The 19,048-nt window shown below is 38.1% G+C and overlaps 1 protein-coding gene across 2 annotated transcripts in view; it reads left to right on the top strand.

Moving 5' to 3' along the window:
* The window catches only part of LOC140739358 (glutamate receptor ionotropic, delta-2-like), a 506,376-nt gene that overhangs the window by 392,739 nt on the left and 94,589 nt on the right, over positions 1 to 19,048 (top strand). For both annotated transcript variants that reach the window (XM_073067583.1, XM_073067584.1), the window contains 2 exons: positions 2,174 to 2,275; positions 12,057 to 12,254. In XM_073067583.1, the coding sequence (XP_072923684.1) occupies positions 2,174 to 2,275; positions 12,057 to 12,254 (300 nt within the window). The remainder of the gene's footprint in view (positions 1 to 2,173; positions 2,276 to 12,056; positions 12,255 to 19,048) is intronic.

Here is a 19,048-nt window from a genome sequence, read left to right on the forward strand (position 1 = left end):
TGAATCCTATCAATGTTCTGCTGTAACCTCTGACTGCCCTCCACACTATCCACAACACCCCCAACCTTTGTGTCTTCAGCAAATACACTAACTCATATGCTGACTTTGGCGACATAATAAATCTCCTTAAATTCCTGATGAAGTAAAGCCATTGGTGTGCATAGATAGATAGATAGATACTTTATTCATCCCCATGGGGAAATTCAACTTTTTTTTCCAATGTCCCATACACTTGTTGTAGCAAAACTAATTACATACAATACTTAACTCAGTAAAAAAAATGATATGCATCTAAATCACTATCTCAAAAAGCATTAATAATAGCTTTTAAAAAGTTCTTAAGTCCTGGCGGTTGAATTGTAAAGCCTAATGGCATTGGGGAGTATTGACCTCTTCATCCTGTCTAAGGAGCATTGCATCGATAGTAACCTGTCACTGAAACTGCTTCTCTGTCTCTGGATGGTGCTATGTAGAGGATGTTCAGAGTTTTCCATAATTGACCGTAGCCTACTCAGCGCCCTTCGCTCAGCTACCGATGTTAAACTCTCCAGTACTTTGCCCACGACAGAGCCCGCCTTCCTTACCAGCTTATTAAGACGTGAGGCGTCCCTCTTCTTAATGCTTCCTCCCCAACACGCCACCACAAAGAAGAGGGCGCTCTCCACAACTGACCTATAGAACATCTTCAGCATCTCACTACAGACATTGAATGACGCCAACCTTCTAAGGAAGTATAGTCGACTCTGTGCCTTCCTGCACAAGGCATCTGTGTTGGCAGTCCAGTCTAGCTTCTCGTCTAACTGTACTCCCAGATACTTGTAGGTCTTAACCTGCTCCACACATTCTCCATTAATGATCACTGGCTCCATATGAGGCCTAGATCTCCTAAAGTCCACCACCATCTCCTTGGTCTTGGTGATATTGAGACGCAGGTAGTTTGAGTTGCACCATATCACAAAGTCCTGTATCAGTTTCCTATACTCTTCCTCCTGTCCATTCCTGACACACCCCACTATGGCCGTGTCATCAGCGAACTTCTGCACTGGAAGTACTGGAATATTTTATTATACTCCTGCTTCCACAGGTGAACTTTCAGTGAAGGATATTTGCAAAAACAGCAGCTTATGTTAATTACTTCAGTAAGCATGACTAAAAAAATCACATTGCAATCAATGTATGGGTCGTCACGTGTTTTTATCCTGTCCCTGCAATGTTTTCATCAAGGAACAAGCCTAACTGGAAACTTTGAACTTTACTCTGTAGAATTACAAAGAAGGTATTGCCTTATTAAAGAAACCCATAATTTTTTATTACAAGATGGTGGGTCTTTTAAATCTACACTGTAATGCACCCCATAACCCGCTTTAATTGTTTGTGCATGTTTTTCACAATCCTCATATTGAATTTCATTCTCAGTTGCCTGTACTAGACACAGAATATAACATCTGCATAAATACTCTGTTTCTGAGGTTAATGGAGCTGAATTTCAGAAGCAGAATTCAGAAATACAGTTTGGTCACTTGCTTGAGCTTGTGGTGAAGGATGAATGTCAGTTTGTGAGCTTATTAGTTAATCATACATACTGTCAGTATTCATAAATAATAATTTCAGCTTAATAACTGAGTGGCATGGTAATTACTCATGGTTTTCTAAAAATGATTTTGTAAAAAGAAAGCTGTTAACTTTTAAGACTGTACCAAGTTGTGAACTTAGCTGCATGGCAATAATTCTCTGGTTATCACTACGAAGTGTATCATATAATAACAGCAGCATATGAAAATCATGGAAGCTAGCACTGAACATAGTGCTACCACTAAATAATAGTGCATTTAATGTAATTGACTGGAGATCAATTTGTAGTAGGTACCTTTAAAGAGACTGACTCGACACTAAACCCAGCTTCAGCAGGAGAACAGCAGTGTGCTACATGATGTGATTCCTGTAACTCTATAAAATACATATTTTTTCAATTTACTGTGACCAACATTGCAAAGGCCAAATGTAATTTTATTTAAAGTATAATTATATATGAATTGCATTATATTTTCATGATCTTGATGGTATAATGAGCTTTGACAAATACAGAGCTTTAGGAATGTAAAGCAGTAAAATTATGTTATAATTGAACTCAGCAACATTAAATATAACATTGCTTATTTTCTATGACCCATAGCTAGGCCTTTGGAGTCCAACTTCTGGATTGAATGGGTCGCTAGTGGACCAGAAACTGGAAAGCAGTATGGAAGGAGTAACATTGCGTGTTGTAACAGTGCTGGTAAAGTTAAAATCTTTGCTTCCATGTTCGTTTGAATATTATGGCATGTTCAAATATACCAGATATTTGCAGCTGCAGTTTAGCATTGATTTGAAGTTTAAGACAAAAAGAATCTAAGCGAATTTGAGGAACAAGTCTGAGAGAGAACCTGTTGCAGAGATAAGGAGAAAGGGACTAGATCTAATGGGAGTAACACACACAAAATGCTGGAGGAAATCAGCAGGTCAGGCAGAATCAATGCAAAGGAATAAAGGATCAACATTTCAGGCCCAAAATGTTTTGGGCTCCATTCCTGCCTGACCTGATAAGATCCTTTGGCATTTTACATGCATTACTGTAGATGTCCAACATCTGCTGAAATCCTTGTGTTTAGATATAATAGGATTGCGCATTCAGCAGCTGGTATGGACCTTTAAGCTGAATGGCCTCCTTGTGTACTGTCACAAGAATAAGCAACACTAGAAATAACAAAATTAATTCAATAATCTGTAGTCTTTTTATATTATTAGAATTCAATAATCATTATTTAAAATTTAAAAATTCTAAGCATATTTTATGTACCTTTCCATATTAAATAATTTACTTGACTAACTGAAATATATTAGAAAATGAATACATTTTAGACTAGTCCAATGTATGAACTGAGCATTTGACCATTGGACTTTGTCCTTTCCCATGTTTAGATGTCTCTCCTCTCTTGTCCCAACACTTTACCTTGTAACCTGATCATGGAGGTTATTCTTGAACTCCTCCATTTTTCCAGCATTAAATAGTTAGTAGTTACAGTAAGAAAGCCAAGACCAATTAGTGGTCAACCTACCATTTTATACGAAAAATATAAAAGTTTTATCTAATCATATGCTTCAGTATAACTGGTAGGTCATAAGTGGAGTTTCTGTGCCCATGATTCCTGTAAGATAAGCAAGTGAGCACCTTAATGCCTTCCAATACCTCCATATTACTGAGGGCCAATATCCTTTATAAGTAAAACAAGCTCTAGATCCAGCAACTATGGGAGCCTCTTGACTCCACAAAATATTTAACCAAACCTCCCTTGCCTTTTCCTATAAATGTAATCTCTGTTTTCATCATTTATATATTTTTTGAAGAAATTATCACAGTTGTTTTTGCTCTAACTCCTGATTTTTTTTCTTGCTGTCCTCTGACCCCTAACCATTTATCTTTGCTTTTGGAAGTAAGGTGTGCAAAATAATTGAATATGGCCTTATTGGTATTTGAGGTAACATTTTGACCTATCTTCGAGAGTCAGTTTGCATTGGCTTTGCCAAAGGCGGCCTCACATTGAAAGCATTGTGAATTTTTCAGATAATTTTCATCCTTTCTATTCAACTATTCCTCACATTAAATTACTTACTATGAAAGCATCTCTTTCTCACACTGTGTTTAATTTCCCTAGATTTGCTTGGTTTAATTTTTTTTTAACCTCTTCACATGGTTTGATGTTATGATAAGCAAGAGCTCTGTAATCTAGTAATTTCAGACAGAATGAATATTCCCTTTAAAAGCTGGTAGATTTCATTACAATAGCTGATATTAAGTCAAGAAGTTGTCAGGAGAAGCTGAACTGCATTTCAATCTGTCCAATAGTGCTGAGCAGTCTTACAGACGTAAGAGTAATTCAATACAAAGTTAACTCTTTAGGTCTACACAATCAATTAAAAACCTTATTTTAAACATATTTTAGACCCTCATCCGCTGGCAAAACTGGTCCTCACCCTCAGCAATTTTTCCTTTCGCTCCTTCTTTTCCTCCAGACTCAAGGGGTAACCACGGGCACCCGCATGGGCCCCAGCTTGGTCTGACTTTCCACTGGCTATGTGGAACAGTCAATGTTCCTTGCCTTTCCCGGTAGTACTCCCCACTCCTCCACTGCATTGATGGGGTTGCTTTATGGACCCACACTGAGCTCGTCAATTTCATCAGCTCTGCTTCCAACTTCCACTCTGCTCTTAAATTCACTTGGTCCATTTCGGACACCTGTTTCCCCTTTCTTGAGCTCTCTGTTTCCAACTTTGGAGACAAACTGTCGACCGACATCTTTTATAAACCTAGAGATTCTCACGGTTATCTTGACTATACTTCTTCCCACCCTGTCTCCTGTAAAAATGCTATTCTCTTTTTGCAGTTCCTTTGTCTCCACAGCATTTATTCCCTAGATGTTCCTTTCCTTTCCAGGTCATCAGAGATGTCCTCCTTCAAAGAATGGGGTTTCCCTTCCTCCACCATTCATGCTGTCCTTCCCAAACTCTACACTCACCTCATCTTCCCATTCCCTTATCAGTGATAGAGTTCTTCTTGTCCTTACCTACCACCTCATGAGCCTCTGCATTCAACATGTCATTCTCCAAATCTTCTGCCATCTCCAAGGTAATCCTACCACCAAACATATCTTTACCTCCTCCCACCACTCTACTTTCCACAGGGATCACCCCCTCCATGATTCCCTTCCCACTAATGCCCCTCATGGTACTTATCCCTGGAAGCGGCCAAAGTGCTACACCTGCCCGTTCATCTCCTCATTCACCTCCATTCAGGGCTCCAAAAAGTCCTTCCAGGTGAGGCAACACTTCACCTGCAAATCTGCTGGTGTTGTCTATTGTGTCCAGTGCTTCTGATGTGGCCTCCTCTACATTGCTGAGACCCATTATAATTTGGGGGACAGCTCCATCAGGCACCTCTGCTCTGTCTACCAAAAGCGGAACTTCCTGCTTTTCAACAATTTAATTCCATTTCCCATTCCCATTTTGACATGTAGGTCCAGGGCCTCCTCTTGTGCCATGCTGAGGCTAACCTTCAGAGTGGAAGAGCAATACCTTATATTCCGTCTGGGTAGCCTCCAATTGGATAGCATTAATACTGATTTCTCCTTCACCTAAAATTAATTACTGTCCCTCTTTCTTCTTCTTCTGTTTCCTACTCTAGCCTTATACTTCTTATCACGTGCTTGTCACCTCCCCCTAGTGCCTCTCCTCCTTCCCTTTCCCCTATGGTCCACTCTTGTCCCCTATCAGATTACTCCCTCTCCAGCCCTTTACCTTTCCTACCCACCTGGCTTCACCTATCTCCTTTTAGCTATCCTTCTTCCTCTCCCCCACCTTTATTTTATTTTGGCGTCTTCATCCTCCCTTACCAGACCTGAAGAAGTGGCATGGCCCGAAATGTCAAATTCCATAGCTGCTGCCTGACCTGCTGAGTTCCTGCAGCATTTTAAGTGTGTTGCTCTGGATTGACAGCATCTGCAGAATTTCTCATCTTTATATTTTATACATACTTAGTTTGCAGCTTAGATTTGAGGTTTTTACACTGACTTGATCATTGCAATGGAAAAATACGGTATGGTAAGAGAGGCAACAAAGCTTTTAGTGGAAACTCATTTGTTCTTGCTGTCCAGGAAGTGTTTTTTTCAGCAATTATTCTATAAAAAAAAATCTGGTGGATTAAGAAAAACGGTGTCCCTTTGCTTCAGCCTATTTTTTGAACGCTTCTTAAAAAATCATTCATGTTAGTCTAACAATCCATAATCCTGGTTTGAATATTTTGATGGGAAGGGTTAGAATGTGAGGTAATAGAGTAAATTAAAAATGTTCTGCAAACATTAGGAAACAAAATTAATCACTCATTTACTGTGGCCAGAAAACATTGCTAAATATTAATTAGCTGGGTAAAGACGAATCATTCAATTACTGACCATACTACACTAATAGTTAGAGAAATATGCTTTCATGAATATTGGCTACCCATTACAATAAACTGGTAATATTATTTAATGTGTAATGACCCTAATGTGATTTATCTTTTGAATTTGCAAATGAAATACAAATTCAGATGTAAGATTAGGTTACAATTTGAAACTCGTGCGGAGTTCCATTAATATGACGATATTTATAGAAGCCAGCAACTGCATTGTATTGAGCCGTAGAGAAGTAAGTCAGCCAAATTTATAGCTTACCGGTATCAGTATGAAAACAGTCCTTCAAATAGTTGACATTTCTTGACCAGCACATCTCAGAACACATTTATGATCATCATATATCAAGGGCTAAACATGTTTCCATTTACAAATCTTTATAAATAGAGAAAACATGTATAAAGAATGGCTATATAATGGAAAACCATACCTGTATGTTTTAAGCATTCTCTCTTAAAAGTAAAGGTAGACCCTTTTATATTATTTATGTTAACCACTGCATCAATGAAGGCATAGCAGATATAAATAAGTTAAAATGAGATTTCGGAATGCAAAGTAACAGGAAAGCTTGATTCAGTTTTCCAGTGCTGATTTTCAGCTCTTTTATTGCCAGGCAGATTTTGATAAAAGAGGTAAAAGAAAATTGCCAATACAAGTGATCTGAGAAATTACCTGCTGAAATGGAGTAATCTTTTAGGGACTGGAGCATTGTTGTTTTGGGAAGTCATGGATAGGAAAGGATCATTTAGCTGACCTAAAGTCCTCTGATGCCATCAATGCAATATCATTGCTGTTCCTAAATGTACCTCATAGGGAATTGTCTCCTGGAGTTTGTTACTTATTATAGTTCTTCATCCTTAAGTTACAAGCTTAAACTTTATGGTTTGTAGTATGCTACAGCAAAAATAGATCAGCAATTTTATGTTAATGATGTTTAATGTGTAATGAAGTCCCTGTCTAATTGTTCTAAAGAACAAGATCCTTAAAAGTAACAGTGGTCCAGAATTTCCTTGCTATCCAAGCTAACAATTTATAAACATGTTCCTACCTTGGGTGAATTTGATTGGTGAGCTGAAATATTCTACCTCTCAGCTTACTCAGCTGAAATACTCTGCCACTTGTTTACGATATGAAAAACTGTCAAAACCATCTTGGTTATTCACAGGTTATTACGAATAAAACATGCCATTAGCACTCTTAAAGTAATTAAACATATGAAAAACTAGAAAACATTTGAAAACAATTAAAATATTATAATTAAATCTAAATATGACAATTGCTGAAGCCTTTCTCCTGTACAGACATTCCTCTCCATTAAAACAAGCATATCAGTATTGGCATTTTTTTTATTGTTACATGTATCAGGATCCAGAGAAAATGCTGCTTTGCATACTGTTTATACAGATCAAATCCTTACACATTGCATTGAGGTTGAATGAGGTAAAACAGAAACAATGCAGAGTAAAGTGTAAAAGCAACCGAGAGAGTACAGTGCAGATGAACATTAAAGTGCAGGTTAATAATAATGTAGAGTGTGGTGCCAATTATTGTCAAAGAGGTCCATTCAGGAGTCAGATAACAGTGGGGTAGAAACTGTCTTTGAGTCTGGTGATGCATGATTTCAGGCTTTTTTATTTTGTGTTTGAAGAGAGATTGTCTGAGGTGGGTTGGGACTTTGATGATGATTGGCAGCGAGAGGTATAGACAGAGTCATAGAGGGGAGGCTGGTTCCTGTGAGATACTGAGCTGTATTGACAACTCTCTGCAGTTCCTTGCACTCACCTGCAGAACATTTGCGATACAGAGCACTTACCCATCAGAAAAAATGTTTTGCAATGCACACAAAATGCTGGAAGAACTCAGCAGGCCAGACAGAATCTATGGAAAAGAGTACAGTCCAAGTTTCAGACCGAGACTCTTCATCAGGACTGGAAAATAAGATGAGGTGTCAAAGTAAGAAAATGGGGTGGGGGGGGGGGGGGAGGAAGAACCATAACGTGATAGGTGAAACTGAGGAGGAGTGGGAAGGAGTGAAGTAAAAAGCTGGGTAGTTGATTGGTGAGATACAGGTCTGGAGAAGGGGGTATCTGTTGGAGAGGACAGAAGGGCATGGAAGAAAGAAAAGGAGGAGAAGCTCCAGAAGGATGTGATAGGCAGCTAAGGAGATAAGGTGAGGGAGGGAAATGGGAAGGGGGATTGGTGAAGGGTGGGGGCATTACTAGAAGTTTGAGAAATTGATGTTCATCCCATCAGACTGGAAGCTACCCAGACAGAATATAAGGTGTTGCTCCTCCAACTTGAGTGTGGGTTCATCGCAACAGTAAGCGATTGACATGTCGGAACGGGAGTGAGAAGTGAAATTGAAATGGGTGGCCACTGGAAGATTCTGCTTTTGACTAGAATTGTTGCTCACTGCTCCAGAGATGAGTGTATGGCCAGGGAGGTGGCATCTGAACTGGTCAACGTTCAGCTCTGAGGAGCTGCAGGGTGTTTATACTTCACCAGTGGATTCCAAAGTCGAAGTACAACTGGAATAACACCAGCAATCAGCTCTAGGACATCTGGGACTTCCACATTTGGGCAAGTTGTGTGGGAGTTCAAAACTTCCTTCCAGCTTTGGTGGTGAAAGACTCAGTTCCATGCAGAATGGCCATTTTTTTGTAGAAATTTCAAGCCATTGAAGACTTATTGATTGAGCTTACAAAAAAGCCAACAGTGTGTATTCTTCATAATGAACGGATGTCAGATTAGAAAATGCAGCAACATGTAGGCATGTTATTAAATTCTGCAGCAGTGATGGTTGACTTCTGTAATATATTTAGCAGTTGGATTTGAAATTGAGCTTTTAGAAGAAATAGACAATAATTAAGAGTCAGGATTCAGGACCAAATTGGAATAAGAAAATGAATAATAAATTGCGCTTGTTGAGATATTAGTTAAAAATAATAATGTGCTAACTGATGAATAGCCTGATTTTTCTGAGTAATTATTTTTGCAAATGGTGACGGATGACTTCAGTAACAAGCTATTTATTAAATCTATATCAAAGTTATGATGGTCAAGCTTGATTTGATTTGATTTTTATACGTAAATGCTGTTCTTGGATTGGTTGACTTTGCTGGTTGAGTGGATTTAATTAGTGTGCAGGCAAGAAAAAGCAATTGAGCTGGAAGGAGGCTTTACATAGAGGGAGTTTGACTAGAACTGCTGCTCAATGCTGAAGCCCAGTTGTCCCAGTTCTGCAGGATCAGCAGCTACATAGGAATTCAATCCAAACAATTAATTCGCAGGGTGGCACAGCTGTTAACAGTATAGAAATTGTGAATTTGGGAGATGGATGTTACCCAGGAGTGAAAAATGTGCATGGAGGACATGGATACAAGAAGTGACAGTAGTGTTTGTTGATTGATCAATGGAGTCCTTATCTAAAGGACTGGTTAAGATTTTTCTATAGCCTGTTGAAAGAAGAAGTGTTGTAAAAAGTGCAAATAATCAGCTTACTGAAAGAAAAATATAATGAGAAATTGAGTGTCAGTTAGAAGAAAGACTCTAGATTTCCAGAAAGCATTTGATAAGATTCCACATTAAGAATTACTGTTCAAGATAAGAAAGCACCTGTGTGTGTGAAATATTCTGTTAATAACAGAAAACAGGAGAAATAAGTGATTTTCAGATTGACATTCAGTGAGGATCAGGGTTCAGGGTCAAGCTGGAATAAGAAGATGAATAATAAACTACATTTCATCAGATATTAATTAAAATTAGTAATGGGTTTAACTAATGACTGAGCAGCTTTTTTGAGTAACCACAGAGATCAGTGTTGGGACCTCAGCTAATTATGATCTATATAGTTGAGTTTAATGAAGCTGTCAACAAATTTTCTGACGCCACAAAGGTGAATTAGCAAGTTGTGAGGAGGGCATGAAGAACCTTAAGACTGATTAGATTTAGTGAGTGGACAAGCTGACACATGATGTACAATATGGGAATCTGTGAGGTTATTCAATTCAGAAGGAAAAATGAAAAAGTAAATTGATTACTTAAGAAGAATGGAACTATACAACATTGCAGTACAAAAGGATCCACGGTCCCAGAACATGAAGTGCAGAACATTAGCATTCAGCTTTAGCAAGTTATTAGAAAGATTAATGGAATATTGACCTTTAAAAGAGTATAAAAATAAGGATGTTTTGATGCATCTTTACAGTGCATTAGTGAGACAACATAAATACCTCTAAATATTCTGTGGAAATTGCTTGTGGAGACAGTGTATTGTGCATTACTGTGACTGATTTATATGTAAGCTCAGGCTTAATTATCATTGAGTCATACATGTGTACTCCTGAATAAAGCCAAACAAAATAGTATTCCTCTAAGAACAAGGTCCAAAATATAGTACCAATAGTCATACACAGCACAAGGGACATATAAAGTACATATAATTACGATAGCACAAACATACAGTCACAAAAATATAGTAAAATCGCCCAATCCCTGAATGTCATATCCTGTAGTTTGATGGTGCATGGATGTTGTTGGAAAGAATAAGCTTTCGACGGTCTGATCATCACGCACTAGTGCAGCTGCAGATAAATGCAATCCAGCTTGTCTTTCACCAAGTGAACACTGGAGGGCTGCACCAATGGGAGGGGTGAGCCCCCACCCAAATATAAACGGTCACCCAGCCAGGTTGCCTCTGCTGGCTCCTCCCCTGGGCAGCTACAGGTGATCCCAAAGCATGAGGGTCTGGTCCAGGCAACAACTGAGGCAATGCAGCTCCCCTACCATCAGTCTTGTCAACGAACCAGTCAATCAGACTTGCCCTTAATTTCTGACAGATTAAATAATTTTTCATTGTCTACTGAAGACAATATCCAGTGGCATTCAAGGGCATGTGTAACTCCTGGAATATCAGTTTTAATTAGCGAATAACATTCACTGACGAAACAAGGGTTTACTGTCAGAATCAACTCTTTCAGTTTTAACAGATAAACTTGCATTGAAAGAAAGAAGACATTTGCAAATATATGACACCATAAAACATGTCTAAAATATGTTATAAGGCAATTCATATTTCATTATTTGTTTTGTTGTGCAGACAGTGTAATGTATAAGCAGCAGCAAAATCCTTGCATTTAGCATTGCTTCACAAGCTATTTCTTCTGTAATAAAAAGAGAAAATGATGGAAACACTCAGCATATCAGACAGCATCTATGAAAAGAGAAACAGAGTTGGTTTCAGGTCACTGACCCTTCATCAGAACTTCCTTCCAACATCTGTAGTTTTTTAAACTTTTGTTATTGTTTCAATCATTGCCGCTATCTCCATCTCCATCACCTGCTGTTATTTTGATTTTCAAATACTTACTCTGTATTTGATAATATTAGTCAATGCAAGTTTACCTGGCCATTTCAAATATATGGTTACCAAAGATCTTTTTAATATTCATATTGCTACATTACATCATGGATAGTATACAAATTCTTTGATCCCTGCAGCATCATACTGAAGTACTATTTTCTTGTCAGAGTTTAAGGCACCTCTTCATTGGAGACTATCACTCAAACCTTCTCTCTCAGCAATTACCTTGAGCATAAGCATTGTAGTTAAGGATAGTGATAGTCATGATAACTGGATTGCCATTTATGTTGCTGATGTTTTCTGCAGATCTTCCTTAGCAGATGAACACCAAGGAAATGATGGGTCTTTGTAATGATCATTTTCTTCCCACTTAAATAAATTATACACAAACCAAACAGCCGAATGGTAGAAAATTCTAATTCAGTTTTTTTATTATTTATTTATCTTTTATTGTTTTAGATAAGAATATTTCTAATGCACGTTTATCTTATCTAGATTAACTTGTAGATAGTTTTTTTTAAAATCCATTCTCTTTATGAATATTTGAAAAGAAAATTAAAGTATTTTGGAGAAAACTGCAACTCATTTTAGTTAACTGCATGTTTTGAGTATTAAGTCCCTGTGAAAATTAACACTGAAGGTTACTTTTTTAAAGAAAGGAACAAGACACTTTTGATCTGATCCTTTCCCTTTATCTTTTTTTTTTGCAGGTGGCTCCATTTGTTATGGTATCAGAGAACATGTTTGGTCAACGTAAAGAATTCTATGGTTTTTCTATAGATGTTCTGAATGCACTGTCAGAGCATCTTGGCTTTAAGTATCAAATCTATCAAGCTCCTGATAATCAGTATGGTAAACTATTAAGTAATGGAAAATGGGATGGAATGATAGGAGAACTCATTAACAAGGTAAGTAGAGCACTGCTGAAACATTAATATAGTATTAATATATTATTCACATATTAAATAAAACTGTTATCATAATAAATTTAAAGCTGACTTTTGGAACAATACCTTCTTCTTACATTTGATTTTTCATCAGCTTGCTATATTTTTGTTCATGCTTCACAATGACCCACAATGCTTTTTCCAGTATCAAGCTTCACATCTCCAATGTTACTCAAATGACTTACAAATATACCTCTACTGACCGATGCTTACTTTGACATTAGTCCATTCACTCAGAAGAAGAGATTGTCAATGGTTATTACAATCAATTGATGGTTATTTAATAAAGAAATATCTTCCGATTATTGGAGTTCATTCAGTGATTGTCAGTTAGTGATAAAATACTGTCTCATTGAACTCAGTGACAAAATATTGTATTCACTAAATGACCTGTAAGTGCTTGTACCACCTTTAGTGTTAGGTAAATATCTATTTGTTATCTAAGTTCATGAGAGTGGCATGAATATATTTATGTGTATGCGTATTTTAGTCCACACCACAATTGTACAACAATAATGTTGATTATATCATTTTCATATAGATGATAAAATTTCAGTCAAAATTGACTTTCTTTATTTCATCAAATCTGTGTTTGGATCAGTTCATCTGTAAAAAATGTTATAACATGTTATAACTTATCTTGTTTGCAATCTGCACCTGAATTCAGAGATGATTAATAAACTATGACGTCTTGGAACTAAAATTCAAAACACTATTTAATTGATTTACAGCTAATTCCTTTTCAGAAATTTAGAGTGAAAGATTTATATCCTGAAGTTTGAAATCATGCTATAAATAAGGAATGATATTTGCAGAATAAAATCACCATATCTGCACAATCAGAAATGCTACATCTTCAAAGTATTTTAATTTCATCAAAATCCTGCAACATTCCATTTTATAAGCATTGGGTGGCAGAGTGGTGCAGATAGTTCTGACACTGCTTTGCAGTGGCGATGACCTTAGTTTGATACCCATCCCTAGTGCTGGCTGTATGGAGTATGCTCATGTTACCTGTGACAGTGTGGGTTTTCTCCAGGAGCTCCAGTTTCCTCCCAAATCCCAAAGACATGCAGGTAAGTAATCAGTTGATCACCATAAATTGCCCTTGGTGAATAGTAGAGTCTTTGGGCATTTGGAGAATAAAATGGGATTAGTATTAATCTGTGTTTGATGCTCAATTGAGTTCTGTGGGCTCAAAGGCAAGCCTTTGTGCTGTAAAATTCTATGACTTGATAAACAGCAAGCAACCTATCTCCATTTATCCATTTATTGTTGTGACTTTTAGCTAATAATATCATTGATATAATTTATAAAGAATAATTGTCTGAGCATCAATTTGAAGTGAGGAAAAAGAAATTTCAAATCTTTACTATTCTGTACATATAACAATCACAACTTAAAGCTCTCAGTTTGTCCTTGAAAGCTTAGTACTGAGCTCCCTTAACAGCACTTTTCTATTTATTGTATCGGGTTGTTTTAATGCTAGAGAATTTCAATACAGTCACCCACTGGCATGAATTCTTAGGAATAGAATGCTAATTTTTATTTGCCCGCCTCATGACTTATCCTAAATGAAGTCCAGGATAATGAAGCCATGTTCCTAATGTATCATAGCTTGGTATAGGAATAGTTGTGCCCAAGACCACAGTAATTGCAGAGAGTTGTGAACGCAGCCCAACCAATCAACATCCCTTACACTGATTCTCACGCGTCTGCAGGAAAACAGATAACATCATTTAGAACTCCCACTTCAATCATTCTACCTTCTCACCTTTTCCATCAGGACAAAGATAAAAAAGTCTGAAAGAGCAAACCACAATGACTCATGGGCAGTTTCTTTCCCAATTATATCAAACTCTTAAATGGAGTTCATTCATTCATTCATTCAGATACAGTACATTGAAAGATACACTCTTGGTCTCCTAACCTACATCAACAGGGCCTTACACTTTATTTGTTAATCTGCACAGAACATGTTCTGTAACTGAAACACAATATTCTGCATTCCATCTTCTTGGTTTAATAATGTATGGCATAATCTGTTTCTGTGGCAGGCAAAACCAATGTTTTTCATTCTGTTTGGATACATGTACGGATAATGTGCAAGTGCAATGGTAGCATTCATTTCAAGGGAATTAGAATACAAAAGCTGGAATGCAATTTCAGCAAGACATTTGATAAGATACCCCATGCGAGGCTTATTGAGAAAGTAAGGAGGCATGGGATCCAAGGGGATGTTGCTTTGTGGATTCAGAATTGGCTTGTTCACAGAAGGCAAAGAGTGGTTGTAGGTGGGTCATATTCTGCATGACCAATGGTGTGCCTCAGGGATCTGTTTTGGGAACCCTTCATTTGTGATTTTTATAAATGACCTGGATGAAGAAGTGGAGGGATGGGTTAGTAAATTTACTGATGTTGCAAAGGTTGGGGGTGTTGTGGATAGTGTAGAGGGCTGTCAGGGGTTACAGCAGGACATTGATAGGATGCAAATCTGCGCTAAGAAATGGCAGATGGAGTTCAACCTAGATAAGTGTGAGGTGGTTCATTTTGGTAGGTCAAATATGATAGCAGAATATAGTATTAATGATAATGCTCTTGGCAGTGTGGAGGATCAGAGGGATCTTGGGGTCTGAGTCCATAGGACACTCAAAGCTGCTGTGCAGATTGACTGTGTGGTTAAGGAGGCACACGGTGCATTGGCCTTCATCAACCATGGAGTACTGGGCTCAGTTCTGGTCAACTCACTGCAGGAAAGATGTAGAAACTATAGGAAGGGTGCAGAGGAGATTTACAAGGATGTTGCCTGGATTGGGGAGCATGCCTTATGAGAATAGGTTGAGGCCTTTTCTCCTTGGAGCGGCAGAGGCTGAGAGGTGACCTGATAGAGGTGTATAAGATGATGAGAGGCATTGATTGTGTAGATAGTCAGAGGCTTTTTCCCAGGGCTGAAGTAGCTAACATGACAGGGCACCGTTTTATGGTGCTTGGAAGCAGGTACAGAGGTAATGTCAGGTGAAGTTTTTTTTACACAGAGTGGTGAGTGTGTGGAATGGACTGCCGACAACGGTGGCAGTGGTGGATTCAATAGGGTCTTTTAAGAGACTCCTGCATAGGTACATGCAGTTTAGAAAAATAGAGAGCTATGGATAACCCTAGGTAATTTCTAAAATAAGTACATGTTCGGCACAGCATTGTGGACCACAGGGCCTGTATTGTGCAGTAAGTTTTCTATGTTTCTAACATTCCATTAGCCGTTATGGTTATTTTCTGTGGGTCCTCTTTACAGGACATGTAGTTAGATCTCTAAATTTGCTTGGAGCATTGTTTTAGCTTTTTGTGGTTAGGAAATATCTAATCTAAAATAGCCACTGACTTGTCTACATCCTTGTTCTACTGAGACTGTTTTAACTTGTTCTTCTTCTTTCATTGGCAAACTTAAATATGTAAAGCCTGTTTTAGTTTAATTGGCATTCTTGTATATGTGGCTTTCAATCCCATTATCTCAGTGGATAATTTAATAGCCAAAACACTAATGTAGTCCCTTGGGAGAACCCCAGCCACATCTTGCCAATTGCAGTGACTATCCATTATTCCTATTGTCAGAATCCTATTACTCAGACAATTTCCTTCCAAGATCAATAATCTGACATCAGGTACTCAACTCACCATGACTCTTTAAATTCCTTCTGAAGACCCAGATAAATAACAAACATACACATTCTTACTCTATCCATTTTTCAAAAAAATTCAACAGGTTTATTAGGCTTTATCCCTGAAAGTGAACTTTGAACGCATGTTGATAGGGTGATCAAAGAAGGTGTATAGCACGCTTATCTTTATTATTTGAGGCATTAAAAAATCATGAGTTTACATTGCAGCTTTATAAGCGTCTAGTTAGGCCACATCCGGAGTATTTCACACAATGCTATGTTGCCCCATCACAGGAGGATGCCAAGACTTTGGAGACGGCACAGAAGCGGTTTACCAGGATACTGCCTCAATTAGAGGTCACACAATATAATAAGTAGTTAGACAAACTTGGTTATTTTTGTTGGAGTGGCGGAGGCTAAGGGCAGATCTGGTTGAGGTTTATAAGACAATGAGAGGCATAGGTAGAATAGATAGTTTCTTTTTCCCAAGGTTGAAATGTCTAATAGCAGAGGGCATGCATTTAAGGTGAAATGGATAAGTTCGAAGGAGCTCAGAGGAAAGTTTGTTTTAACAGAGTGGTTGGTACCTAGAATGCACTGTCAGGGTCGTGGGAGAGGCAGAAACATTAGGGACTTTCAGTGGAAGGATGTGGATGTTGTGTAGGCAGAAATGATTAGTTTAGTTGCTCATTTGATTGCTAATTTAATTGGTTCGGAACAACATTGTGGGCCGAAGGGTCTTTTCCCGTGCTGTACTGAACAATGTTCTATGATAACCCAATGGGTACAATTTATGACCATAAGACGAAGGAGCAGAATTATGCCATTTGGCCCATCAAGTCTGCTCCACCATTCAATCATGGCTGATCCTTTTTTTCCCCTCCTCAACCCCATTCCCTGCTAAGATTTTTGAAATACCCAGATATACCATTCTTCACTACTTCCTGACAATAGATATTAGGTGAATTGATTTATTGTTTCCTGATTTGCCTATCCTAACTTTCTCAAATAATGGAGTAGTTACAAATTTCTAGCCTAATTTAAGAAAAAATATGAATTGAGGAATTGAGGATAATTCTGGATAATATCATCAGCAGCACAATTTAAAGCCAATGCTTGGGAACGATCTGCTCCTAGGATCTGTCACCATTAAGCACCATTATTTTTTATTGTTGTTTTACATATTAAATGTTCTTTTCCCATGTCTGAGGTTTCTGGCATGCATTTGGGTTAATAAATCACTTCATATCTAATAAGTATTGCTGCAGAGTAATCATCCGTCCTAAGAATTTTCTTTACGGAAATCCAATGGGGGGGGGGGGGGAACTTGGCTCCTTGATAATAATTTTTTCTTATAACTAATTGTAATACTATCCTGTAACTATAAGGTTACATTGCTCCTGACATCGCCAGCAAGTGATTGGTATTTCTGCTATTTTCTTGCCTTTATAAATGTCTCCTTTTATTTCAATATCATTAAAGTAAATTCATTGGTGAGAAGATGTTGGAGTCAATTATTAAGAATGAGGTCTCAGGGTACTTGGTTGGATTGCACACGATAAAATAGGCTCTAGTCAGCATGGTTACTTCAAATGAAAATTTTGCTTGACAAATCTGTTGGAATTCTTTGAAGAAATAACAAGCAGGATAGACAAAGGAAAATCGGTTGATGTTGTGTACTTGGATTTTCAGAAGGCTTTTGACAAGGTAACACCAATGAGGTTGCTTAACAAGCTATGAGCCCATGAAATTACAGGAAATATTCTAGGATGGATAAAGCAGTAGCTTATTGGTAGAAGGCTAAGAGTGGGAATAAAGGGAGCCTTTTCTGGTTGGCTGCTGGGTGACTAGTTATGTTCCACCAAGGTAGGTGTTGGGACCGATTCATTTTACATTATAGGACAATAATTTGGATGATGGAATCGATGGCTTTTTTGCAGTGTTTACAGATGGTATGAAGATAGGTGGAGTGGAAGTAGGTTTGAGGAGGTAGAGAGTCTACAGAAGGACTTAAATAGATTGGGAGAATAGGCAAAGAAATGAAAGGGTTTACTATTTTCTAAATAGAGAGAAAATGCAAAAAACTGAGGTGCAAAGAGACTTGGGAGTCCTTATGTAGGATTCCCTAAAGGTTAATTTGTAGGTTGAGTCTGTGGTGAGGAAGAAAAATGCAATGTTAGCATTCATTTTTGTCAGATTATAAAAGCATGGATGTAATGTTGAGACTTTATTAAGCACTGTTGATGTCTCACTTAGAGTGCTGAAACTGGAGAGGGTTCAAAGGAGCTTCACAAAAATGATTCCAGCATTGAATGGTTTGTCATATGAAGACCATTTGATGGATCTGGACCTGTATTCACTAGAATTCAGAAGACTGACGAGTGACCTCATTGAAACCTATCGAATGTTGAAAGGCCTCGATAGAGTGGATATGGAGAGGGTGTTTCCTATGGTGGGATAGTCTAAGACCAGAGGATACAGCCTCAGAATAGAGGGGTATCCCTTTAGAATGGAGTTGAGGAGGAATTTCTTACACCAGAGAGTGGTGAGTCTGTGGAATTCTTTGCAACAGGTAGTTGTGGAGGCCAAGGTTTTATATATATTTAAGGTTGATAGATTCTTGATTGGTCAAAGCATGAAGAGTTAAGGGGAAAAGGCAAGAGATTGGAGCTGAAAGGAAAATTGGATGGGCCATGATGAGATTGTGGAGCAGACTGATAAAAATGGCCTAATTCTGCTCCTAAATCTTATGCTCTTATGGTCTAATGACATTTGCAGTTTAAAAACAAGTACCTAGTTTCTCCTCAACATTTGTTTGCAACACACTTCGTTCAAATGGAAACTTGTGCTTCAGCAAATAGATTTCCTTTCCAGGGCATCAGAGATGTCCTGCTTCTTCAGAGAACGGGGTTTCCCTTGTTTCCACCATTGATGCTGCTGTCTTCACGGTGATTGAGTTCCCCTTCTCCTCATCTACCACTGCATGAGCCACAAAACACATCTTTACCTCCTCCCCTACCCACTCTCCACTTTCTAAGGGACTGCTCCCTCTGTGATTCCCTTGTCGATTTATCCCTCCCCAATAATCACCCTCTCAGCACT

Source organism: Hemitrygon akajei, chromosome 15 (assembly GCF_048418815.1).
Source record: "Hemitrygon akajei chromosome 15, sHemAka1.3, whole genome shotgun sequence".
Classification (NCBI taxonomy): domain Eukaryota; kingdom Metazoa; phylum Chordata; class Chondrichthyes; order Myliobatiformes; family Dasyatidae; genus Hemitrygon; species Hemitrygon akajei.